At 42.2% G+C, this 26,934-nt stretch overlaps 1 protein-coding gene across 1 annotated transcript; it reads right to left on the minus strand.

Annotated features, from left to right (window-relative positions):
- Window positions 1–26,517, minus strand: NT5E (5'-nucleotidase ecto). Its single transcript, XM_058020015.1, has 9 exons — window positions 26,200–26,517; window positions 21,426–21,648; window positions 15,765–15,953; window positions 11,153–11,350; window positions 9,579–9,730; window positions 6,272–6,384; window positions 5,311–5,456; window positions 3,602–3,802; window positions 1–2,046 (listed from the first exon to the last, which is right to left on the minus strand). Exons 1-9 carry the CDS (start codon window positions 26,515–26,517, stop codon window positions 1,889–1,891), a joined length of 1,698 nt encoding a protein of 565 aa, XP_057875998.1. The 3' UTR covers window positions 1–1,888.
- Between the last annotated feature and the right edge of the window lie 417 nt (window positions 26,518–26,934).

Genomic DNA, 26,934 nt, shown 5'->3' on the forward strand with positions numbered 1-26,934 from the left:
ACAAAAATGTGTGGAAGATTTTTCTCTGTAAGTCTTAATTTGTTGGCCCAGCCTTTATAAAAGACATTTTAAAAAGGACTTTTATGTTTGGCTTTCTAACAAGTTTTACTCGCAGAACAATACAGAGATGCTTTAATTGGCATTCCTTAATTTTTTTTTTCAAACACATATTTTCTCCTTTTCTACAAACTCACCAATCTAGTGCAGCATTGGTGTTCTTTGTCAGTATAACTCATCTGTATTACTGTTGCAGACCTTTTCCTTCTGTTTGTCAAAGGAAGGTGAGAGTGTTATTTCTCTCCTTTCTGGCTGTGCCAGAGCAGTTGTTGCCACTCTCAAAATCAGTGTGCAGGCACAGCTCTGTCTGTCAGTGCCCTCTCTGTTACTAATTTGATGTTGATGAGGGAAGGCCATTCTGTGAATTAACAACCTAGGGAGTCAAAGTGACAATCATCAATGCCAGGGCACAACTGGCAGTGTGACAAGGTCAGTTGTCATTTGTCTCCCTGTTTCACACCCCTTATACACCTAATACAGCTCTGGGGGCCAGAGCTTTTCAGGCACAGCCCTTGAATGGATGTGGAAGTGAATGGGGTCTTTAAATACCAGCATCCTGAATGTTTATCTTAATGCACCTTCTTGAAATCTACAGCTGCAATGGATGGAAGAGGCAAGTAGCTTCAGTGTTGAAAAAAAGCCTGTTGAGCTTTCCAGGAAAACATAGCAGGTTTATTCAAAACAATCCGTTTAAAACAGCATTAAACAATCCAAACATGTTGATGTCAAAATTCCCAGTAATCTTAGAAAAATAATGATATTTTCACCCTTGTTTATAAGCAATCATTTCTTGATAAAGCATCAGTAATGTACATTTAGCATTTAATATGATTTCATACTTACTAGCCTGTCTCTTACAACTATTTTTTTAAACACAGCCTTCCCATAGAAGAGATATAATCACAGTTACTATAAAGTCAGGTTATGCTGTAAAAAGCCCCATTACCTGACTATTTCCAAAGGATGCCAAAAGTGCTGCAGCAGTCAATGCCTGTATCTGACATTTTCTTGGAATGTTGCTAATACAGAGTAACAGGCAGCAGTCCTGTGCTTTGTTCTTTGGAAGAGGTTTAAAAGTGAGCATATTTATATGAAGTACAGTCACAGATTGTGTTCTCACTCTCGATACAGTCCCCAAACTGGTCATACTTAAGAGTGAAGAGTACTCAATTTGTTAAAATTGGTCAAAATCAAGTCAAGCTTTCATTACATCCTTTATTAATGGAAAATCAAAGTGTGATAGTTCTTTTTCAGTAGTAAAAGAAAAACTTGTTAAAATTGCGTATTAAATAGACTTCATGATTTTAATGGCACCAAGTTTAATCCAGCTCTTTCAGGTATTCATGTAGGTATGATAAATGTGACTGGAAGCAAAATAGAGATATTAGATTGAATACCTTAACCCTGAGTGGAGACCAAAGAAAGGAATATATATCTATAAAAAATCCATTTCTAGAATCTTGTTTATGTCTGGGTTCAGGTTCTTAACTCACTGTCTAAAGCAGCTAAAAGAATTTGACAATTTATAACACCCCATTTCAGTTTGTCACTGTTTTATGATTGAGCAGTAAGTATTCACTGGAACTTTGCTTTTGAGACCTCAGTTTCAGGTACCTGCTGATTCTGACCAAGAGAAGTTGTGGATTGTGCCCCCTTGCCCTGCACACAGTGCTCCAGTGGCACCACCAGGTTAAAGACAAGGCAGGGGGCTGCCCCGTGCTGATATGCAGCAGCCTCACTGCTCATTCATTGTAAGGTGTAACAGAAGAGAACAGGTCTCTTACGGCTTCCTCCGCATCATCTCTCCTCCTGTATTCCTCCAAACAAAAAATCAAGTGTGCAAGAACGTTACAGTCAACAGTACAGAGATCAGGGTCAGACTAGCTTCAATAAGACTTCCAGAAGAAAATTTTATTCGACCTTCAACTGCTGGGTAAACTCTCTTCATTCTCTGGAGGTAGCGCGAAATAACCTCAACGTCAGGTTCACCTAAAGAAACAAACAAAAAACTGTTCTCTGCATCTGCCAAGCTCTTCACCAAAATGTAAGAACTTGCCTACATTCCAGTTTTAGCTCAAGAATCAAATTGTTTTCTATGCTTTGCCATTCTGAATCAGCACACATCACCTGTGGTGGTTTGTAGCCAGAATTTGTGGTAGCAACTTGTATTTTACAAACAAACAAACACACAAATTATTTTTGTTTTGTTTGGCTTGTTTTGTTTTGAATTTGTTACAATGGTATTTTCCAGTTCAGGTAGATTGAGATAGTCTCCCACCTGTTTGGGGTATAGGGCTGTGGACCTGGCAAAGCTATTGGTTATACTTCTTCAAATTTACTTTTTTTAGGAGAAGTTTTTAGTCTTGGCACTGCTTGTGTGCACACAAGCACAAAGTATTACATGGGTTTTTACAGTGCGAGACCCTTTTCAGTCACTGGTGCCAACCATGCAATGAGCCCCTTCTGATCCAAGCTCTTAACCTTCCAACTTAAGAATAATTACAGTTTTACCCTTCTGTTGTACTGAAAGACTTTACCAGAACCTTACAGGTTGTTGCCTTTCACTATTCCACGATCTTAGTCTCATGAGTAGGGCTGATGTTTTAAATCAAATTTTGCTGAACTCAATTTAAAACACCAATTGTACCTGTGAGAATCAACTTTTAACACCTGTAGAAAAAAAAATTAGCCTGTGACAAATATCCAGAAGGAAAATTTTTGAGGTAAAAGCATGCTTTCACCATGCACAAGCAGAATATAAAAAATACAAGTTCTGCAAAAATGTAGATGGGCTCCTATGAGACATTTTTTTAAAAATACAGCACTACACCTCTTTTGTGTTTTCAGAAATAATGGATTTTAATCTCAATTTTTTTCAAGTTTCCCTTCATCTTAAAGGATGGACGATACCAATTTTACAGAGACATTCTAACACTTTGCATGCAGCTTGAGAGGACCTTCAGCCGGTGTTATAAAACACCTCTGTTCCACCTCTGTGGTGTGGTGTCTGTGGCACCCTGCCTTCTGCTGCCTGCAGAGCTCCCAGGGCTCCCTGGTTCTGGCTGGGCCAAAATTCCCTTCGAGCAGGTTGGCATCTTTCCCCTCACCCTATGCTGTTCACCTGAGCTGCATGTTGTAGAGGTGATGATTCTGTCTTTCTAAATAATTCTATACAGTGGAAATTTAAGGTCTGTAGAAAATAGCATCTTTCAGTAATGAGTACAAGTGCAAGGCAGTGTAAGATGTACTCTACATGTTCTTTGCTGCTTTTCTGGTTTACCACAACCTCAGGACTGCTTTCTGAGAACTGCTGAATTGATAATGTTTCTCTTTGAAACTTTTGTGGTTTTAACTGAAAAAGAATAGAGTTGTTGCCTGCAACCAAATCTAGCAAGCCAGAGCTGTCAGGGTAGAAGCAAGTTTAATCATGGAGTATAGGCAAAAAGTCTGAGGTTTATACTGTAGAAAGATATTTCCATTGTTGTGAGTTGTTTGGCTGCTACCCTGTTAGAGCCCATACTTACCTGGACTGTATCCCCCTTACCTTTACTGTATCCCAGATTTTTGTCTTTCAGCATGCTGTAGCCATCTCCTCCAAATAACATATAGGATGGCAGAGTCACGTTGTATATTTCATCCATCTGGAGCGGGACATAGGCTGGGACTCGGCACGCTGTGCAAAGCACTTCCAAGCTAACAACTCTGCTTCCTGGGGCTCTGGAGAGATCATAGACCACGTGGATGCCTACAAAAATACACATTGGAATGCCACTTAGTGCGGGCATGTTGAACACACAGGGCCAGAAGCAGCATTCTCCCTCATCTTCAGCTGGATCTTTGCATTACTTTCTGTGACCGAGAGTTGTATTGTTCTGAATTGCACCACTTAACGCCCTGTGTCCTTTGCACACTTACTCAACTTCTATGCAAGAACATTCCAGAGAAATAAGAATTGCTGGAGCACTGTCCCACCTCATTTACTTATCTGATGTCTGTTCTCATCTCTACTCCACAAAAGGAAATTACTGGTCATGGGATTGGAGTACTGCAAGATAAAAATACCTTCCCTTATTTCTGTAGTCACATGCTTTCTCGTTTCCCTGGTCTGTTGGCTGAAATTACTTTTCTCAAGGCCAGCCAGCCCAACTTGGTAGCTATTCTGGATAATATGCAGTGTCCTGAAAAAGGAAAGCTAGACCAGGGCTGTACACGAGGCAGTGTCTCCTCACTGTAGGAGAGGCAACGTTTCTCACTGTGAGCCTGCCTTGATCAGGGCCAGGGGAGAGCCAGGCCCCCAGAGCAGCCCTACCAAGAACCTGCAGATGAGGAAGCCACTAAAGGTCCTTCAAAGCACTGAGGCTCTTCCAATCCCAGCACTCTTCCTGCTCTGCATCTTCCTCCTGAACCCTTTCCAGAGCTACTGGTTTTCTTCTTTTTCTGCGGAGAGGCAGCAAGCAGAGCTTGTTCCTGTTTCCCCTTAGAGGTACCTAAGAACTGGTGAAAGTGTGAGACACTGTGTCTGTGGCGTGTGAGGGAGCACATTGTCGGGGTGTATGGGATGAGAGGCTTGGAGGGAGGGAACCAATGCATCAACCTCTGCCCTAAAGTTCAGCTCTTCTGATAACTAAACAATAAAATCTGCACTAAATCACAGAGAGACCAGGAATAAACATGACTGTAGGCTAATACACATCTGGATAAACATATAGATAGCTGCAATTGAAGATTTGAGTAGCTTTTTTATATTAATTGTTCACCCATAAAATGTTTAGAAATTCACTGGAGCAATTCCATAGCCCAGTTGGACGAACTCTAAAACTGTCATCAGTCATTAGAGAATTGCACAAAGTGATTTTGATAAACTGAAATTCAGCACAGCTATCCAGTTTGGCATTTCAGGTAGGCTGCCAGTTAGGAACTAAAAACTGGAGTTGTAGCTATTTCTGTGCTACAGCTACACTAAATTCTATTTTCCCCTGGTTAATTGCAGTGTTAAACTGATGCCATTATGGGTTTGGAAGCTCAGGAGCACTGTCTCTGCCGAAGGGAGCAGCGATGGGCTGTGTGCTGCAGTGGCTCAATTAAACACACATGGGATAAAGAGTGGCTGCTGGCTGGCATGTGGGAGGCACAGGGTGAGGATGTATGGCCAGCTTGACATTCCATTCTTATGAAAAGTCTTCCAGATGTAAAAAGGCCAACAGGAGGGATGGCTGTTTTGGAAAACTGAGAAGAGGAAAGAAGAAAATATACCTCCAACCTGCAGCAGCTCTCCACTTCCTTTTCCATATCTCCTCACACTGTGCTCAAAAGCTTCTTTCAGTGTGGAGCCTTTTAATGTCACCATATCAAAACGACCTCCAAATGGCAGAACAGACAGCAAATCTTCCACAGTAATGCTACCTGGGGGAAAGACACTTTGTTCACTTCTTTCTTTGGGTTTTTTTTGTTATTGTTGGGGTGTGTGTGTGTTTCTTTTTCCTGTTTACAGAATTATTTTAGGATTGTTTAACATCAAGTTTTTGACAAGGAACATGGCAAATACAGTTTAAGAAAATGAGGGCTTGTAGGAGTGAGACTCACATATTTTTTGCAGGATCCCAAAGAACCTGTATCTTTTATTGTCCAGCAAGTATCAAGACCAATAAATCAGAGTTTGGTGTAACTGCATGTATTGCTATTAGAACAGAGCTACTAAAATACATGACAAAGCACCAATCTAGGATGAAACACAGCTATTCATACTACATCAGGCACTTTTTCCAGTTAAGATTTATTCACATAGTCCTACAGAAAGATTTAGCTGAACTGAGAAAGCTGTTTATTTTCACATTTCGTTTATGTGGTATCAGGAAAATAAAAACTAAAACCTTAGCATTCAGAACCCCCAGAATTTACTTACTCTACAGCAGACTACACAAGGCTCACAGCGACCATACCAGATGACCCTGTACAGCAGGAGACCTTCCTTTGTTCCAAGGCAGCAAGGAGAGAGGGAAATTGTAAAAAGCATTGCGTACAAACAATGCTAGAGACTTCTGTCAATGTCAGCCTGAGTGCAGTTGTGCTCAAATGATGGACAACCATTTGAGAAATCACACCTAACACTGTGCAAAGCCCATCAGAACAAGCCCATACCTATTACTGTGTTCAGGCTGACATAACTTGATTCCTTCCTCCTCTGATGAAGTTGCCATTCAGCTGGTAATTTAACCTACCATTAGTGCTCTGCTCATCAATGGGTGACCGAATCCCACCTCCGTTCAGGATGCACATTGAAACGTGGTTCCAGGTCTTCTGATCCGGACGCCTGACATTCTCATAAAGCTACCAAAGGAAAATGTTTAAACAGATTTTATCTTCACTTACTATAGCCTCTGGAAATTTACACCAAGTACAATCTGAGATTGAAAAAAACAGAAAGGTTTTGACTTTTTCTCATTATCTTCAGCCCTGTTGTAAAATACTTAGTTGCTAAAAAACCCAAGTAACTATTTTGCTTTTTAAAATTCTTAACATGAAAAATATTTGCCCTTTACTGTAATGACCTCTCAGGCTCTGCCCTAGTCTGTGTGTCTATGGCATGGTCAAGGCAGGCCAGCTGAACAAAGGAAAAGTAATTACTTAATTTTTTTATTTTATTAACTGTGATAAAGACAAATGATTCAAGCATATTTGGGGAACTGAGAAGTGAAGAGGACCTTAAATACTGTTGTTCATTAAAATCTCTTAGGGAAAGCATTAATTAATCATTTTGCCAGAAATTAAGTTTTTTCAGCTCCTCTGTGGTTGGTTTTTAGTATGTGGAACAGTCTTGGGTAACTAGAAAGGTGTAGAACAGTGGAAGAACAGGAATACTAGATTAGAAAGTCTACTCTGCACAGCAATGGGTCCCCAGCAGCTCAGTGGTGAGGCCCTGACAAAACGCAAGGACAGGATAATATTTGCTTGTGACATTCTTAATAGTAAAGAAAATGAAGACCAGATATTTGCTCAGTTGCATCAGGATGATAAGTCTCCAGTGTTAATCCTCAGAAATAACTGAGTAGAATGGGGAAAGGCTGAAATGACCTAGGATAATAGGATGGAGGAGTGACTATTGCCATAACTCTTTGGTTTTACAGAGAGAAGTACAGGAAACACATGACAGAAGCCTATGAAATGAAGAAGGACATGTGGAGGCTGGGTAGGAATTTGTGTCTTTTCTCATTTCAAGAATGATAAAAACCTAAAAGATTCAGAGAGGGGTGATGAGGATGACCAAAGACACGCAAAACTTCTGAATATAGAATGATGATGTAGACTTGGATTATCTGACCAGGCAGAGATCATGGAAGGAAGTATTCCTTCCATGAAGGAATATATCTAAGGCTATAAAATCTTCTTGACTGGTGTGATGGTGGATAGGAAGCTAGTTCCAGAGCAAGGACCTCTTGACCCCCAGCAGTTATGCAGGCAGTGGGCAGCAGCAAGGCACTGACAAGAGCAAGGTCTCTGCAGGATGTGCAGGTCCATAGTGGAACACCCTGCCACCGGCTGCTGGGAAGGCTGGAGGCAGGCAAAGGCCAGTGGAGCCACTCTGCAGGAGCTAATCCCCACTGTCTCCCTCCCCTTTTCCCTCCCTCTCTCCCTGTTGCTGTTTCTTGCTCTCCTCACACGTTCCAGTTGAGCCAGGAAATGTCAAGAGACCTCTTCTGCCTTGGGAATGCCTGAGCTGCAAGCTGGTGGGGGACACGGGCAGATCTGAGCACAGCAGCTCCACAGGCTTGTCCAGGAGTGTGCTCATCCCCTATCATCCTCACTCTGTCATTCTTGGAGACAAAATTTAGGGATGAATGGTCTTGTCATGTGTTCCAGGTGGGTCACTTCTCTGCTGCACCCCTTGTGAAGTGTTTGTGACCTCTGACTTGCAGCTGTGTAAATGCTTTGTGCCTCCATCTTAGTCATCAAAGTCATGCCCTGAGGCCAGAGTCATGCTTAGGTTTGTAACTCTTAATCAAAGGATTGCAACTTCCCAGCCCTGAGCTGAGGCAGCTTAAAAGAGGAGCTCACACAGTGCTGTTACCAATTTCACAGTCTTTTCACCTCTGGGTCCCTTTAAAGTCCTTTGTAAAATGCCATCTAGGCCTGTCAACCTTTCCATTCTGAGATTTTGGGTTACTGGTTGAGATGCATCACTGAACTAAATGGATCTCTGTTTTGACCCAGTACAAACTTTCAATCTTCTGCAATTCTCAATCTCTCCATTTCTCAGGACAGCTCTAAATATTAAAGCTTATGGAACAGGCAGATCTATTTTTTACCTTTATACCTCTGACCACATGTCAGCAGACAGGAAAGAAAGTACAGAACTGGCAAGGCAACATGAAGAGAAATCTATGTATCTGCTGATGACTGCAGGTGATTGTCTAGGGACATTGATTGAACTAAAATAGAATTTGATCTCCTAAAAAAAATGTATTGCAAGAAAATCTACAAACTTCTGAAAGATTGCAGGGTTACTTTCTTTAAGCTTGAAAAGTGCCAAAGCATTTGTTCACATTTTTGCAAATAAAGATATTAAAAAATCTAGCAGAATTAAAAAAGCAAGATGCTCCAATTCTAGAACTGTATGCAGAATTCCCAAATGTTAGTCTGATTTGAAAACCAGCTCTTGAACTAGAGAATTATTTTGAGGACTATAATAAGAGCAATACCATGGACTAGATAAATAGCTTTGGAAACATATCTAAGTCATGATTATTAACTGTCCCTTAACTTTCCCATAAAGGGAAAGTTAATTTTCTGGAAACAGTTACATTAGTGAATGTTTTTCCCTGAAACACTTAAATGAAATTATGTTGCTGCAGGGCAGTAAAACAGTCAAACTCAGAAAGTTTAAAAACTGGAAATGACCTCTTGTAAAAAGACTTTTCTGGAGATATGTGACTGTTAAAGCCCAGTAGTGCCTGTCAGAACACAGCAGGGGCTGGTGGCTCCTTCTGGGCTGGGGTGTTCTGTGCCCAGCTGGGTTCATGGCCTCTCCCACCCCCTCCTTGCTTCAGCTGGCACCTTTGGGGCTCTTCAGGGGGACAATTCTTGTCAGCAGCTTGACAGAAGATTACCCAGATTTGTTTTCTGTGCCAGTGCACTGAAGTGACAGCAAAGCCCAGTGAGTAATGAGAGGACAGAGGGTGAGTGCTGTGAGCAGGGGCCAGCAGCAGGAGAGGGCCAGGGGAGCTGAGCTCTCCTCCTTGCTGGGCCCTTAGATCACACTGCCACGTCCCTTGAAAGTGCAGCCTCAAAGGCATCTGTGAAAAAGCTGTTCTCTCTGCAAGGCTGTGCACAAAGAATAAACTGCTGCTGACTCTCTGCAGCAGCATTCCTTCCAGCCTCGCTTCTGCCAGGTCTTTCTAGGGACACGCTGGATATTGCACTGTAGGAAAGCAGGCACAGAGCCCATGTGCTGATGGTTTGGATCTGGATAGCTCTGGAGTAACCCTTAGATGTAATTGCCACCAGTAGTGGTGAAAACATCTTACCACAGCATCACAAAGCAAATTGCCCATGTTACATTCTTGGAAACGGCACGCTTGGCTTGTACCATTCAGGTAAACACTAGTTTTTCCAATCTCTTTAGAATAATTCCCCAGGTTTTCTCTCCATTTTTCCACTTCTTCCTTAATGTGCTCATCTGTAAAGTAATATAAAAGTGTAAAATATGCATCATACATATCTCATATTAATGACACTTAAGTGAATACAAACTTAGGAAAAGAAAAGGTTCAAGATTCTAAAAGGTTGCACTTTCCCTAAAAACTTCTCAAGCAACTTGGCAACTACATTCACTTCAAAAAAAGCCTGTAAGGGGAGAAGGCAGGACAGGACAATCAAGGGAATAATCCAGTCCTGTGCCACAGCAAGGTTACCTCCTCTGTACTTTTTCCCAGTCCTGTTCTAACCTCTGACTGATGGGGTTTCTAGTACCTACCTTGACAGGTGAGAGAATTTTAAAAATACAAGTGAGATTGGTCTTTGATGCAAATTTTTTTTTGCTGTTTGTAATTTCCTCCCTTTAATGTTGTACTAAAAGAAAAAATGGCTCAAATATCAATATCAGGGAATAAACATTTTGAAGAAATTAATTCTTTATGCACATCTGTCTCTTAGGTGAAAATTTAATTATTTCAGAAAGAAACCAAAGATACTTATATATGCAGACAGATGTTACAACTATTTTATATCAGCTACTAGTTTTTAATCAATTTGCTCACACCTGTCAGCAAGAATAACATCTATGAAATTTTACCAGCAGTGTATCTGAATTTTAAGTTTTACTGACTTCAGGGGAAGAATGTACAGTTTCATTACATCATCTCACTACATTATTAGGTAGTGAGAATAATACAGTCAATATCTATGAACAAATCATTTTTAAACTATTTGTTTTACAAATACTCAGGTAGAACCCAGAAAGTCTGATAAAAGCTCAGAACTTCATACAAAAAACACAGGAGAAGAAACAGATTAGAAAACCAGCCCTGGGTAATTGCAGAGCTGACAAAAAAAACCCAGTTAATGAGCTCAGATGGAGTTACAAACAAAAAGCGACAGAGAGATTCTCCTCATCCCACTTCTTTAAATGTTTCGGAGTTAAAACTGCATACAAGAACTCATGGGTTTGTATGTAGTTTTGTATTGTATTTGCACTTTGGCAGAGCACTTGGCAGGGTAGTTCAAGTTTTTCCTGGAACATTTCCACTTTCCATATTGCTCTAAACTCTGCTCTGAAGAACCCAGCCTGTGGCAAAACTGTAAATTAGTCCTCATAATCTTTTAAATCACAATTACAGGACTAGCTAAAACAGGTCCTACAAAGTGGTAGGGTATTGTATCACCTGAACTCTTACAAAAGGACTTTCAGGGATTTTAAATAGATAAAAACACACTCTGAATGCATGCATATTCAACTGTTACACAGGCTGAACCCTTCACAGAAGAGAATGGGCAAGCTCAGAAAGAAAGCTGAATTCTTATTCAGACATTGTATTTAACATGACAAGACTTGAATTGTAGCAGAGTGCTGTAGGCAAACTCAAATGCCTAGTCCACATACCTTCAGGAAAGCTGCTGTCCAGCAGAATGGGGTTTCCAACTGCTTCAACTACATTTCCTTTCTTGTCAAATGTAACATTCAAGTAACCAAGATATTTTCCATAAGCATAAGCTTGTACAACTGGCACCTTCCTCCCATCATCTGAGTCAACCATGAATGGATAGGGGCCAGCTGGCAGTTCAGTGGAGGGTGGGGTGCCTGCACAGAACAAGCATGAAAAGCGGCTCTTCAGCTCATGTGACCTTCAAGGAGCTACTACAGTGACATTTCAAATGTTTCTCAGCCTTAACAAACCCAGCCAGGATAGAAACAGCCATGGCTGTCAAGCAGACATTTGATCGTTCAGTTATCTCATAAGAGACAGTGTTGCTTTACCACGGTGTTTTTTGAAGTTATGACTGCACACTCCGCCATGACATCACATCACAACAGCAACAAAGCAACTTTTCATTCCAATTATTGCAATCCAAACCCCTCAGTAATGCAAACATACCAGCCACTGGACAAAAAGTTTACTATTGAGCCTTCACATCACATTATTCTGCATCAGGCAGAAAGTAAGAATCAGAGTAAATCATACATCAGACTTCTTGGTCTGAAAAAGTCTAATGCATTTTACTGCTAATAAGCAGACAGAATACCTATAAACAGTTCTGTGAATTAGAGCCAGATGAGTTTTTTTCACTATACCAAACAGCCTCCAAAATTTCAGACAGCCTGTAAACCCTCTGCAAAATCAACCTTCATTAACATTAAAGTTGTGTGGTCATGGATTCAAAATTCCTATCAACCTGCAAATTCTGAAAGATTACTAGGGATAGGACTTGGAAACAGATTAAGGGAAGGGACTGGCAGAGAAAAAGAGAGAGCTCAATTGGCCACAGGATTTAGAAGCCACACAGGGCAGAAAGTGGCAAAGAAAACTGGAACTGCACAGCACAGCTCTTGCCTCAAGGGTACCAGGCTTCTCCGTGTCTCCTTGACATTATCTGAGAATTGACAACATTATCTGAGTAGTATCTCTCCCTGCTGTTATTCCTGTCATTATTTCTGCCCCACTGTCAGACCAAGGCTGGGTAGCTCCAAGAGCCATCACGTGCTGTGTGACAGAGCTCCCTCAGAGCCTGCTGCTGACTCTTGTCCCAAAGGTGGTGGCATTTCCCACCTGTGTGTTGGTGAGCTCAGGGCTGCTGGCAAGGCAGGGGCAGGGGGAGCAGGTGCAGGGGAGGTGGATCCAGAGGAAAGCAGCCTCTTCACTTCCACTGCTCACAGAACAACTTGCTTCCTTCCATTTACATTTGTTTACTTAATATCAAATCCTAGGATAAGCAGCATGATAAATATTCCTGCTAGAACTCCAGTACAATTCATATTCCTCTCTAATCCCTCCTATTTCTCCAGGGAGGGGAGCTGCAACAAACTGAACCAAACTTACCACAGAACTAGATTTTCTACTTTCAGCCTGGCCAACAGAGTTGGTTCCTTGGAGTGCCACTTAACTATTTGTTTATTTAGGGAAAAATTTAAGAAATCCTGTAACTAATGAGGACTCTCCAGGATTTATGCACGCAAAAGTGGCATTGGGGTTTTCTGAACTGAAAAAGGAATAAGTTTTGATTTCTTGTCCTTCTTTAGTCCTCAAATGAACACAGCATTAGAAAGATATTCTTTCTAGGCATTATTATAGTTTATATCAGCTGTGTGTAGTTAACGGCTTGTCCGGAGTCTTACTCATTTCTTGTTTTCTAACAAAATACTTTCTGATTCTGATGCTTCTTTTCAGGATTAATTAGCACTATGACATCTTTCCCTTGTAAGATAGATATGTTCCTTCTGAAATGCAAAGACTATTCAGTGCATCTTACCCCAGCAGCACTAGAATTCATGCTCAGTCAAGGCATGAGACGCTGCTTCATTACAAATGCACAAATTCATACTGGGTGACTGAAGAACATGGAACACTTACCTATTTCTAACCCTGTTTTAGCCAACACACTACATTTTCATAACATCAGTTCTGATGAAAACCAGAAATTCAACTGCTCTAACCCAAAACTACCACTGCTGGTTCAATCAGTTCTACAAACCAAACGCCTGAACAAGTCAGGACAATATTTGCCTTATAACCTGTGGATAAACTGGAGATTGGCAAATATCTTAGAGACAGGTTGGACTAGTCCAAGATGAAACCCTTACATTAAGATTTCTCTGTGGAAATGCCTCCATGGGCAGTATGTCTCTAAACTTCCATGACAGAACAGGCTGAACAGCTCATACATCCCCACTTAGACTGAGCTGGAACATTCACCCAGATTCTGCTGACACTTATTGATTACACCTCTTGATTTAAATGAGAGCTTATAAGCTTAATATAAGCAGCTTGAGACATGCAGAAAGATGTTTCGAATCAGATGTTTTACTCTGCAGTGCAATCACCTCCACAGATGTGGCTGTTTCTCTGGGAATGCTGACTGGTGGCTTTGACTCAGCAGGGCATGGCTCACAAATGCACTCAGGATGCTCCTGAATGGGTGAGCATGTGTTTCACAGCACTTGGGATAAAAATTATATGCTCAGACCACATTCTGTCAAAAATCATGTTTAGACTAAATAGATACTTTTGGTGTATCTCCCCCAGACATTATTTTTCTCACCTTGCCAGTATTAATAAAAGTATTAGGAGAGTTTTGTTTCATCGAAAGAGTAGAGCCCTTGGAAAAGGGACCAGAACTCATTCCTAGCTGAGATTTTTAACCTGAAGGCTGCAGAGTCTCCTGCAGTGTGCTCTCTCTGGCACTGTGAATCTTGGACAGCCACAAAGGGCTGGAACAGCTTGACATAATCCAGTCTGGTCAGAGCAGGCTACTCTCTGGGATGACTAGAGGTGTGCTTGCAAACTCCTGCAGATCTAGACAAGATATGAGCTCAGATATCGCAGCTCCTGCAGCACTTCACATCAAGGTTCCAAATTGTGACATGTGGCACCTCTTTGGATCACACCCACAAAGGTATTTTGACTACTGTGGCTACCACGATGAGGCACAAAATCTCTACAGGCGTTGGCCAACACAGCACACTCTCTACAGACATTTTGCACAACACAGTGCAAAAGAATATGGATTCTACTGTGTAAATCCACAAGGAATGCACACTTTGGATATGGAATCCATCCTTGTTTTTCCCATCTCAAAAATAATTCAGTAAAATTGCATGCTGCATCCCAAGACAAGACCAAGATCTCTGTGGCTTGGGCAGGTCAGTGTTGGAAGGCCCTGCTACAGGCAGCTGTGGAACTTGAAGGTAGTCAGGAGGAGATGGAGCCAGCAAATATCAAAATATAATTTCTATCTTGGGGAGTCCCTGAGCTGCAAACTGGTGGGAAACATGGGCAGATCTGAGTGCAGTGTCTCCACAGGCTCATCCAGTACCCTCAACCATCCCCCTTGGTCACTCTTAGACACATGGTATTGGGATGTTCCATCCTGCTTTTTGTTCCACTTTGGCTACTTCTCTGCTGCACCTCCATGCAAAGTGTTTGTGAGCTCTGACTTGTAGGTAGGTGTGTAAATGCTTTGTGCCTCCAGATTAGTCATCAAAGTTATTCCCTGAGGCCAAACTCAAGAGATATTCTGATCTGCTCAGTGTGCAACTGTGGCATGCAGTTGTTTCTTTTTAACAAGTGAGATAACAAAAGGTGAGAGTGCAGATAAGAAAAAAAGGGCATGAGAAAGAGAGGAGATGAATAGGGAGAAGAGAGGATGATAGTGCAAACCTTTTAAGTGGTCAAGTTCCTAGGGTAGGGTACATAATGTTATCCCTGTGACTAGGGCACATAGGAAACTTTTCTAAAAATTACAGAAAATTCTCATTATAGTCTCAACCAGTTATTAAAGCTTCTGTTAAATTTAAAGGATTTTAAAAATTCAATCAAACAGAACAACCAAACAGCCTCTCTTTGACTTGTGTCCTTACACTCCGGGGAAGGTAACAGCATTGGGGAAGTTGCTGATGGTAGATGTTGCCTAAAGTAGCACTACTGCAGGAGAAAACAGATTAGCAATGTTTATGTCTAGAATGTCATCTGCCTTTAGAGAAAAGAAGAATAAAGAAGAATAAAAGAGGTATTGAAAAAAACAGATGAAACTTGGGGAAAGTATTTTAATGTCAGACCAAATGAAGACCTATGAATATAGAATAAGATTATAGAGAAAATCAACACCATAGCAGTTTTGAAGTCTTCTATGATTGATTTTTCTGACTAAGTCACATGCATGTTTAAAAGTAGACAACCAATTTATTCTTTTATAGATGTGAGCTTAAATTATGGTATGTTTAGCAGTAATTTACAGGTATTACTACCTTTGTTCCTCTTCCCCTCTTTGCATAGGTCACCTTGAACCTCCACAGCATCATGGAAGCTCTCAGTGAGTTGTGGTACTTGGTGTGCACAGGCTGTTTTGAACTGGTTTCTTCCATGGAAGTTAGGGACATGTACCAGCTATGAACCTGGCTGAGTGCAGCCAGCAGTAAACTACATTAGTGAAAGTTCTCCAAGTTTAAAAACAGTTTCAGCTCAGCTTCAGAAGCAACATTTTAGTAAGAAGTAAAATACCTGTATAGAGAAATGTGTTTGTATGTCCTCCAATCACAACATCCACTCCTTTTACTTTTTGAGCAATATTTTTGTCCACAGTAAAACCAGAATGTCCTAGTGCAATTATTTTGTTCACTCCCATAGCAGTGAGTTTATTCACTTGCAGTTGCAATGCTTCAATTTCATCTTCAAAGGTTACATCATCCCCTTAAAAAAAGAAAATAAATGGAAAGAATTTACTTACAAAGTACCTTAATTGCTACTTTGAAATAAAGTAGTTGACATCAGATATTAGTTTGTATAATTAAAAGGATTTTGAATGGCAGTGTCATTCAAATATCCTTAGCTGGTTCAAGCTCTTGATCTGACCCAATGTTTTTCAGCCTCTCAGGAGCACCTGTGTGCTTAGACTAATACAACATTTCTGCAACAAGATGTATGTACTTGCCTAGATTAAAAAAAGTTATAACTCTGTAAAAAAATTCAGTGGCATCAATGGTAGGATCAAAAATTGAATGACTTTTATTATTTATACTAGGGAAAGGAAACTGAAATGTTTGCATATAAACACTTGTATTCTATCACAAAGTTTTTTTTTCTTCCCCAATGGTATTTCTTGGAGATCATCTATCTTTTCCCAAGTTAAATCTCCCTTTTTACTGCATGCTCATCTTGTTCTTTCCTTTATCCCCCCTCCTCAAGGCTTTAAAAAGCAGCTTCTTCAAAGTCGTCCATTAAGCTCTGAATTGCCTTTTGATACAAATACTCTCACCTAATGTGAACCAGACTCAGTAATGCCAGCACATGTCTGAGCTACCATCCTGAAACAACAGCATAAGGAACGGAAAGTCTGGAAAGGGGAGACCTTTTCCGGACAAGGATGTTGGGAAACCAACAGTCCTTCTGCAAGTTTTCTGTTCCTGTTGAAATTACTCTAATGTGACAAACAGTTACATGAACACTAGAATGACAGGCGTTTTTATCCTGGGCACACTGGTTTGGGTTGCACAAAAGGACTTCCTATGTAAGAGGATAATTTCCCTGACAAAGCTTTAAGAGTAAAGCTTAAGGACAGGTTCAACTTCAACTTTCTGGTGAAGACAACCAAGTGACTTTTCTACCAATTCCTCCTCTACCTAATTCCTCTCCTTCCTGCAGAATTTTTTGATCAAATCATTTTGAAAAATGCCTTTAAAGTAAGAAGATTTACATTATTTCATAACAAAGGGAGGAGGGAAACAAATCCACAATCCACTGCAAAATGTTTCAGGAAATGAGGAGGAAGCTGCTACAATGGAAGAGATAAAAGAGGCTTACATAAGTTGGTTCAGCACCACACCCATTCAATAGTTCTGTTAGTGCCCGAGGGAATCTTTGTACTGCACATTGCAGAGTGAATTGTGCAGTGCATCCCCACATTTTCTTCCTGTGGACCTCTTCTCAGAATCAAAGAGTCAGAAGTTAATTGAGGTTGGAAGAGACCTCCAGGAGCCATGTAGTCCAAAACCCATCAAAGCAGGAACTGAAAGCCAAATGAGGATGCTCAGGGTCTAGTCTGAGCTGGCTGAAATTCCAGTCTCTCTAAGCAACATGTTTAATGGCTTAACCATGCTTACCATGACAAATTTTTTCCTTAAGTCCCACCATAATTCCCTCTGTTACTGCTTGAGCCCATTGTTTCTTGTCCTTTCTCTTCCCCTCTGGGAAATCTCTGTCCCTGTCTTCTCTAAAACATCCCCTTACACCAGTGGAAGACTGCGTTTGGTTCCCTCTTAGCCTTCTTCTCCAGGCTGAAGGAAGCCACTGGCCCCTCTTTGCACATCCTTGCATCGACAGCAGCTGGGCCTGATGCAGAGCAGCTGGCAGAAAGGGAAGTGCAGGAACTGATCCCTGAGCTCAGGCTCCTCACGTACTCCTCCCTCCACCATGGACCAGCTGCACCCCACTGGTGAGGGGACCAGTTCTGCAAAGAGAGCTGAGCTCTTCAAACAGAGAGCAGGAACAGGCCACTGACAAGCTGTGCCAGCATGCAGGTGCCTGTGGGCTAACTTGTGCCATGGCCAGTAGCCAGGTGGTCCCTGACAAAAAACTGTCCCCATCAGCACCAGCTCTGTTATGCCTCTACACCATTGCAGCCTACAAATGAGTCTTCTGCATTGAAGACATGCTATTATTAGTCTTCAACCCACAGAGTCATAGAATTCTTTAGGCTGGAAAATGCCTCTAAGATCATAGAGTCCAACCATTAATCCAGCACTGCCAATTCCACCACTAAACTGTGTGCCTGAGTGCCACATCCACACCTCCAGGGATGGTGACTCCAGCACTTCCCTGGGTAGTCTGCTCCAGTGTTTGAAAACCCTTTCCAAGAAGAATTTTTTTCCAAAAACCCAACCTAAATCTCCCCTGGAAAATCTTTGAGGGCATTTCCTCTGTCACTTGTTACTTAGGAGAAGGACACTGCTCCCCACCTTGCTACACCCTTCTTTCAGGCAGTTGTAGAGAAAAGGTATCAAAACAAACTGACCCAGTCGCATCATGAGGGGAAGAACAAGGCCCATCCCATGCAGGTAAGCCCATCCCTCTCCCAGGACTGTCCTGTCAGGACAGACAGACACCAGAGCTCGGGTGGGGCATCCCACTGCCAACACACCCACCCACTGATGTCCTTGTTGTCTGCCTTGCCCTCAGAAAGAGAATTCTGCCTGGGGCTGCAGGGGCTTCTTTCATCCCTTCCCCATGGCCTAGCCATGGCACTGCACACAGCTCTGCATCCTGGTCACCGGAGTATTTGATGTAGTTGAGATGAAATGGGCCAGCAGGTTTGAAAGTTTTACAGTGGGGGACTGTAAGAGCAATTACACAGTGTTCAATTCTCCAAGAAACCAGGCAAAAAGCACCATACTGCTTAGCACTCATCTGGGCATTTTTCAAAACAATCTGAATCAAAATTACTAACTTATTGCTCATGTCAATATTCCACTTCTCTTTCAAAGTTTTAATCTGATTTGGCATCCTCTTTTTAGGTGAGGTAGAGTTTCAGAAAAAACAGCCAAACTGTTACAACTGAACAAGGGAGAAGAACCGTCTGCCTGTTAAAAATATTATGCATGATAACCAAAATAAAGTGGAATAAATGCAATTTAAAATTCCATTTTTGAAAATTCTGCCAAGTTGATAGTTTAAGTAAATATTTTGCTGCCTGTAAGGTTACTACGGAGTAAGCAGGTTTGCATTTACACCTTATACAAAAATACAGTGGACCAAACAACATTACAGAACTAAAGCAACTAGGCTGGAACCATCAAATACTAGAAAGTAAATACACAGGTAACTGTGTCTGTGTGCCAAGTTATGAGCTACTCTTTCAGGACATGGAAAAACCTGCTGGGCACTCAGCTGAGATAGCTGTACATGGCAAAACAGAACTCCAGAAAAACTGCCAGGTGGCTGTAATCTATAAATGTGTTTCCAATCCCTATGGTTTCCAAATAGTGGCATTAACAGTACCTTCAGCAGAGATCAGTTGGTCCCTTCCAGTGCAAACACTGAGATTTAAGGACTTTATATTCTGTTCAAGTATTTTGATAACCTTTTTTTAAGCAGACTAAGAAAAGTACAAGTTATAATTTCATAGCTGGGTGGAAGTTATGGAGATTTAACAATAGAAGAAATCACACTCACAAAACACTTCCACAGAAGGCAGTAATGTAGGAATTCATGTTTCAGCATTCTCAAGCTTCCTGTTTGCCTTGAGAATGCCCTAAGAGTGTAGAGTATGCCAAAGCACACAGAGGCAGAGAAAACGGAATCATCTGGAAGAAATGTGTAGAGATAAGCAAGGTGCTGAATTTAAAATTAGCAAGGTCCCTTTTCAGTTGAATATAAGGAATTAGACTGATAATTATTTAGCCTGATGTCTGCCACGATTTCACCAGTCTGAAGGATTGCTAGGTCACGGGCAAGATATAGTCACTGGGGTGTATTAATGTGTCCTGAGTTCACATTTTCAAAGCTTCTAAATATTCTTCCACACACCAAAAAGGCAAAGAAGAAAACTAGAAAAACTCTGATCACTATAAATGTTGCTGTTAAATTTTCCTCTGCCTTCCTCTGCTCAGTTACACTGTGGGATATACTTCCTTAGGGATGCTTCAGCTCCTTCAATGGAGCTAACAGGATTTCCCTTTTACCACTGCTTTTTCATCTAGCTGTGGTCTCTTACAGTATCTCAGCATACTGAGGCATTGGTTATGATGTCTGAATGTTATTGGAAATGTATTCAAATGCTTCATAGAATCATTCCAGCACTATCTGGATTTTCACCTATTTATGTATGTATTTATTTGCAAGATGGTTACTTTGATGATCTCACTGCCCTGACACAGGTGTTTGGAAGAAAAGCAGCAGCAGATTTTATTACTCCCTAACAGAAGACAATATTGGCTGTCATTATTCAAACCTAGCATGACATCTGATGATATCCACCCTCATGCCCTCAGGCACAGTGAAATTCTATTGCCTTCACAAAAAACAGATTCATTTTCTTTTTTTGTGGGGAGACAAAAAGACAGGAACCCAAAACCACATCACTAAAAAAATAGAAGTGAGATCAATAAGTCTATTCAGACCTCAGATGTCCATTTCTTGACAGGTTAAACATACAGCATTGGAATTAAAAATCACAGAAGGAAGAGTTTTATATTCTAATACTTCCTCAAAGTATTGGAATATATTATAATATAATATTCCTTTTTTCCAGGAAAACAATGCACTATTTCTGTATTACTACACAATAGAAAGAGAAATAATAACATGAAATAATAATATGAAGTCCCTTTTCAATGTGAAAGTGCTTCAAAGCAGTGCTAAGAGTATCCCTAACTGCAAAACCCAGGGAAGAAACTCTGTTTTTTGTTACATGTAGGCTGAACTCTGAGCGGGCAGTGACTCATATCTCCACCAGCTGATTTAAATGTGTTTCTAATTCCAGTAGACCATTTTATTTTAGCAAAAAACCAAACCCAAACAAAACCCTCATCAAACCAAACCCCCTAAAAAGCTGGAAAAAATAGTCAGAAACTGAGAAGTCTTCTTCCTCATCAATTCTAATTTTACTCATGAATGAAGCAATTGTGGTAAAAGCTGGATGGGTGTTTCTTCTGTAGTCAAATTTCTGCAAATATTTTGAGAGGCTAAAAACATCTTGGGCAACTTTTGCCTCATAAACAAGTAGGAACCTCTTCTTGGTTTTGGGCATGGATGCATCCAAGGACAAAATTTCAACACACAGAGAAATGTCACACTTCATGCTAGAGACAAGCTGTATTCATGCTTTAACTTTCATTTAAATGGATTAATAACTGTAAAATATCATGGAATATAACTTTAAAAACCCAAGCAAGAATAAGGATCCCAACAACCCCTGAGCTCTCCTGCAATCTCAGTGACTTTCTGATATTCACAGATACGGTCCAGGTCTGTATAAAAGAGGGTTTTAATGTTAGCAAGACTTTTTATGGTTAAAAATCAGGCAAAGCTGAGTAATACAAGTAAATTCTGATAAAACAACAGACTTCCTACTTTTCTGCTGCAAACATTCATCTTTGGATTTAAAAAAGTAGGCAAAGAGCAAAATAGTAACAAAGGACAAAAACTTACATACTAAAGAAAACATACCTGGCTGGGAAAGAAAAGAAGTTTCCTTTGTAGTGTAGCCAACAATTCCAACTGACTCTGAGTCAAAATGAACTATTTTAAAAGGATGAACATATTTCATCATTTCGTTTGCTAATGGAGTTTTCCCTTTAATATTAGCACTCAGGACTGTAAAATTTGCATTTTTAAGAAGAGGATCCAATAATCCACTCACACCTTCATCAAACTCATGGTTACCCAAAGCCTGCAAAAAGGAAGAAGAAAATATGAGACCCTACCTCAAATATTCGGTGTAAATTGTCTCATAATTATTTACATGGTATGTTTGAGAAAATAAAGTCTATGTTCTATGAAAGAAAATCCTAACTTTTCTAAACCAACACATTCCTGTTTCTCGTGAACACAGAAGTGGTTGGGTTGTTTTTCTTTTTAGATGTAGGTTTTTGTTTTTCAGACTCTCTTACATGGATTCAGATGTGAAATACAGATGATGTGATACAGATACATGATACAGATTTCAAAATCCAAAACCTATCTGTTTGTGACAGTGTATCAGATCAAAACCCATTCATTTTACATCCTGTAGCTCTAAAAATGAGGATTAACAATAACCACAAATGAAAACATATATTTTGTGTATGGAAAATACATTGCTTAAATACTGAAGAAAACAAATATTGTCATTGATATATAGCATGTTCTTTAAATAAAAATTGCATTTTAAGAGCTTTTTGCTTGGACTACAGTTTTTAAAACATACTTACGTTGCATTTAGTAAAGGTTTTTTTGTGCTTTACCATGCAACAAGAAAATATCATTTCCTATCCTCCATCAATATCATTACTTGCCTATGGAAGATGTAATGTTTATCAGTCAGGGAGAGTCCCCAGAGCCAACTCACAGTGGATGTGTGTACACACAGGTGAGTGTGCACTTAACACGTGAAATGTTGAGACTGCCACACAAAACGAGCAGTCCTGTTTTTTTATTAGCAAGGCAATACCACCCAGATGAGACTGTTTGTTTTGGAAAGGGACTTGCCTCGAGGGAAATTTCCCCTACCTACCCCTTTTTCATTCTCAGCCTAATTTGCCACATCCTCATGCCTGCAAGTTTGGTGATAGGCCAGCAAAACCTCCATAGATGGCATTTTGCAGAAGCACAATACACGCCAGGACTTTGTAGCATGTTTAGGTGTTAGGCAAGGAAAATATGTAGCCACAGAAACACTACAATTGTATAACTTGGTAAATAATAAATCTATATGAGGTTTCAAGTTGCAGCTGGACCAAAGCACATAAGAGGTACCAAAGCCAATGGGCCAACTCTTCCAGGCAAAAGTGTTCTAAAATTTCATTCTGAAATTAAATGGGTAAAGCTGCATTCATCATCTCAGGTGGCTTATGTACCATTCTGTTCTACTTAAGCAGCCCACACACCCAGCTGTGCTTGCCCCAGTTTTTATTCTGGAATTGGCTGTATGAACCCCGATCATGTTCCAAACCAAGGAGCACCTTAAACCACCACAGGTCTGGGAGCTCAATATTTCAGTCAATTGGTTGGCAGTGTTTTTCTCTTGGGCAAATAAAGATTCCCGGCTCCTTTTATCCTCACAGGCAGTTAGTCAACGGCTTGGTGGAAATTTCAGGATATCAGCAGTAACTTGCATTGGAAATCAGCTGTTCCTGCTGACACTGGTGAGAACACTGCTCACACCCCTGGGAAGGAGCCAAATTGTTTGTGTGCTGCTGCAGCACTTTTCCAAAAGAACCAAGAACTATCTTTAAAAAATCCTCACTTGGGAAAACACAGTGCACTCCAACTATGTTCCATTTCTAACTGTATTCTAATTGCAATCTAATTTGCCGTAAAAAAATACTAATAGAGAGAAAAAAAACAAAACATTAATCTTGATGCTGTCTGGATGTTCTGAAAAGATATCTATGGACTGGTAGAGTCTATTGGAATGGTAAAAAGCTCTTTCCTTTTGGCTAGTGCACATGCCCTTTGTTTCTCATAAATATGCAATTAAACCCCAACAAAAAAAAAGGTTGCAAATGATTTAAGAAATTGAATGGGCTATAACTGCCACCAGCTTGTTGGAGGAAAAAATCCCAGAATTCTAACCCAACCAACCAGTAAGGAAAGATTGTTTCTCTTGGCTTTGTTGTCTTGCATTTGGATTATTTCACATCCATTAGGACACTAGCTTTAATCAAAACTTTTCCTGTGGTGCGGGTGGTTACTAAGTTGTTGATGAGAAATCACTGATGGCTAAAATATGGTTTTACTTTTGATGCTACTCCTTCTCTGAGGAGGAAGATGTGGACCATTTTGGATTGCTATATTCTAACTAACTGCCCTTACACTCAGAGCTCCTGGGACTCTGCACCTGTGCAATATCCCTTAACCAAATCTGAATCTTTTGGCCAGCATAAGTGCAAGTCACAAGGGGGAATAAACAGAAATATTCAGGCACACAACATGTGATTATATAATCCTGTTTTTCACAAGCAGCAAGTCTAAAAATATTTCAAAAATCAGGATACAAATTAACAGAAAGATGAAACTTAAAAGTAAAGCTAGTAGACTTGTATCACCTTTCCAATTACTGCCTTTGAGGAATTTATATTGGATTTTAGTCTTAATTACACCAGAAAAAAAAGCTGGCGTCATGAATTTTTTTGGGAGGAAATTAAACAGGAGAAAACAGTTTGGAGGTGATAACAGGTATAAATGAGAAAAAGAAACTCAAAAAAGGAAATTTCTCCTATTTGTGGAGAAAACCTCTAATGCTTCCAGGCTGTCCTAAATCCTCCTATGGCTCCTGCCCGCATCCCATAACAACTTTAATGACTCATGCTCCCTCCTTCACCCTGTTTGTAATCCTCGTCCTGTAGCCCACTTGTAAACTTTCAGTAATCCCCACCCCTACTGTCAGGGATGTGGTTTCCCAAATCCTGTTTGAAGAAGAAGCACTATCTCACCCTCCTCAGTGCGGCTCTTGCCCTGCTCCCTGTGCTCCCACCCAGCCACCATCCCCACTGCACGGACCCCACGGTCCACAGAGAGAAGAATAGAAACAGATGCTGCAGCACTGCCCGACACTGGGCATCTATTCCTCAGGGTCTTTGGCAGCAGAGAAGGACTGAAAAGCTACACAACGTTTAGCACCTATCCTGTCACCTTCTATTTAAATTGTAATAGAATACTGGTCCTCCACAGAGAACAAGTGGTTGGCTACTTCGCCTAAGGCATTCGCATCTGGCACAAGCCTCTGGATATCTGGTATGGGGTGGGTTTATTTTTTAAAGCTTATTCTGATGAGAAAACTCATGGTATCTCCAAATCCAGATTGTTCCTACATAACTTTTCTAAAACTGAACAGTACTTCAACACTGCCTGAAAAAATTTCTTCTTGTGATAAAATCAGGAACTGTACAGGCTCGCAGGCTGCCCATGAACCAGTTATACCAGCAAGCACAAGACTGAAAAATGACAGACAGCAGAAAGCTTTATGAAGAAAGTAGGAAAAAACACCTCAAGCTATTTCTTGCACTGCAGAATCCCAAGGTGCTCTCCAGCTCTCAGTGAGGACAAGTCCTGAATGTACACACTCTCCATCACCATTGGGAGGAAAGACCCTGTTAATGTTTCACAATTAAAAAACCGTTCACTAGAGCACGTGAACAGGGAGCAGTATCACTCACAGACCTGTCTGTCTGGTGCTTAGCCTAAGAAAGTGCACTGGGGCATGACTTTCCCTTCCACAGCTGTCCTGAGGCAGAGGGAATACACGGGTGAAACCATTTTCACCTGCAAATAAAAGCACCGTCCTTTCCAGACAAAGCAAAAAAGATGAAGACAGAGAATGTGATATGCTCAGATTTTCCCCTCAAGCCGACAGATGGGATAAAATAAAGTTCCAGTCACTCTCACAACAGCAGTCATGCTCAAACATGACTTTAATCTTTCTCCTTTCCGGGATTGTACACAAGCAAAATAAGCCACTGCCCTGCGACAAAAGATTTAAGGACATGGAGTGACATCCCCCAACCTCAGCCACGAATTCTGCCTTCCTCTCAGCACTTGCATGACCAAAAGAGGCAGAGTAAAGGTGCGCGGTTAGCACAGCCTCAGAGACCTTCCTCACTAAGGCGCTGTTGTGATCCCTGGGCTGTTTGTACACAGCCCCTTATATACCCCTTATATACCACAGCTCTGAGGGCACTGGACACAAGCAGGGCGGGATTGATGAAAATTAAAAACCTCCACCCTTTGAAATAGCACTGCCAACCTATGCCACCTGTGCCCTCCCGCAGGACCGAAGCAGGACAGGCTCGAGCCTCAGGTAGAGTTAACTCCCTTGTCTCAGACCAGACTCTGCCTGGCTTTTGCTGGGGTCATTCCATGGCTTGCCAACCCCTCTCCAACAGAGCCCGTCCAGCCCCTTGCCCGCATCTGCCAAGGAGAGTTCCATTGCATCACTCTGGGTAGCCTTGCCATCATCTCCCGGTTCCTGGCTGCCCGCGGGGCTGCCAGCTCTCGACTTAATTCGGCCGGGAGCCCATTACCCATTACCAAATCCCTTCTCCTCGCCTGCTTCCCACCTGCCTTTGGCCACGATTTTAGCATTACCTACAGCCTTTTCTGATGCAACTTTACGCACTAGAGGAGGCGGCAATGCGAAAAACCGGCATCGGGCTAGGAAAGGCAGGAATAGACCCAGCAGCCAAGGGGAGAGAAGGAGGGGAAGACCCCACCGCGCCTCTCGCCGTCCCCCGGCCCGCTTTACCATGGCATCGTAGCGCAGGAGGTTCATGAAGTGGACCGCCTCCCGGCCCTTGAAGCGGGAGAACCACACGGTGCCCTGGTACTGGTCCCCGGCGTCCAGCAGCAGCACGTTGCGGTGCGCGGCCCGCTCCGCCGCCACCCGCGCCGCTCTCCGCGCCACGCCGCCGAAGCATCCCAGCGCTCCGGCCGCGCAGCGCCGCGGGCCCTCGCCCTGCGCCTCCACCCGCCCGTGCACGTCGTTGGTGTGCAGCAGGGTCAGCCGCAGCTCCGCCGCCGCCGCGCACAGGCACAGGCACAGGCAGAGACACAGCCTCGCCATCCCGCGGGGGCTCCGCCGCTCCGCGCTCGGGCCGGCCGCGCCGGGAGCGGGGCTGGGCAGCGGCGCGGCTTTGGGGCGGGGAGCGGGCGAGCGTGCCGAGACACCGCGCGGGCTGCGCGCCGCCCCGGGCAGCTCCGGCGTGACCGCCCCGCCGCCAGGCACGGGCTGCCCGCCCGCCGCAGGTGCGCCGCGCCCGCGGGGCGTGAGCGGGGTCCGCCCGGGCTGCCCGCTGCGCCCCTCGCTGCTGTCCCGCTGTCCGCGCTGCCGCTGCGCCCCTCCTGCTCTCCCGCGGTCCGCCCGTCCTCTCCGAGCTCCGGGCAGTGTCCTGCGCCCGTCCCAGTCCCCGCTGTCCCACCGGTGTCCTTGACCCGAAGGTAGCTGCTGTCGGGTTGGAGAAGGGCTTTCAGCCGGCTGCTG

This window comes from Melospiza georgiana, chromosome 3 (genome assembly GCF_028018845.1).
Source record: "Melospiza georgiana isolate bMelGeo1 chromosome 3, bMelGeo1.pri, whole genome shotgun sequence".
NCBI classification, from domain to species: Eukaryota; Metazoa; Chordata; class Aves; order Passeriformes; family Passerellidae; genus Melospiza; species Melospiza georgiana.

Coding starts and splice junctions, on each gene's coding strand:
- NT5E (XM_058020015.1), bottom strand. CDS start 26,517: ATGGCGAGGCTGTGTCTCTGCCTGTGCCTGTGCCTGTGCGCGGCGGCG. Junction 15,954..21,425: donor TTCTTTTCTTTCCCAGCCAG/GTATGTTTTCTT, acceptor TCTTTTTTTAAG/GGGATGATGTAACCTTTGAA. Junction 9,731..11,152: donor GGACAGCAGCTTTCCTGAAG/GTATGTGGACTA, acceptor ATTACTTTACAG/ATGAGCACATTAAGGAAGAA.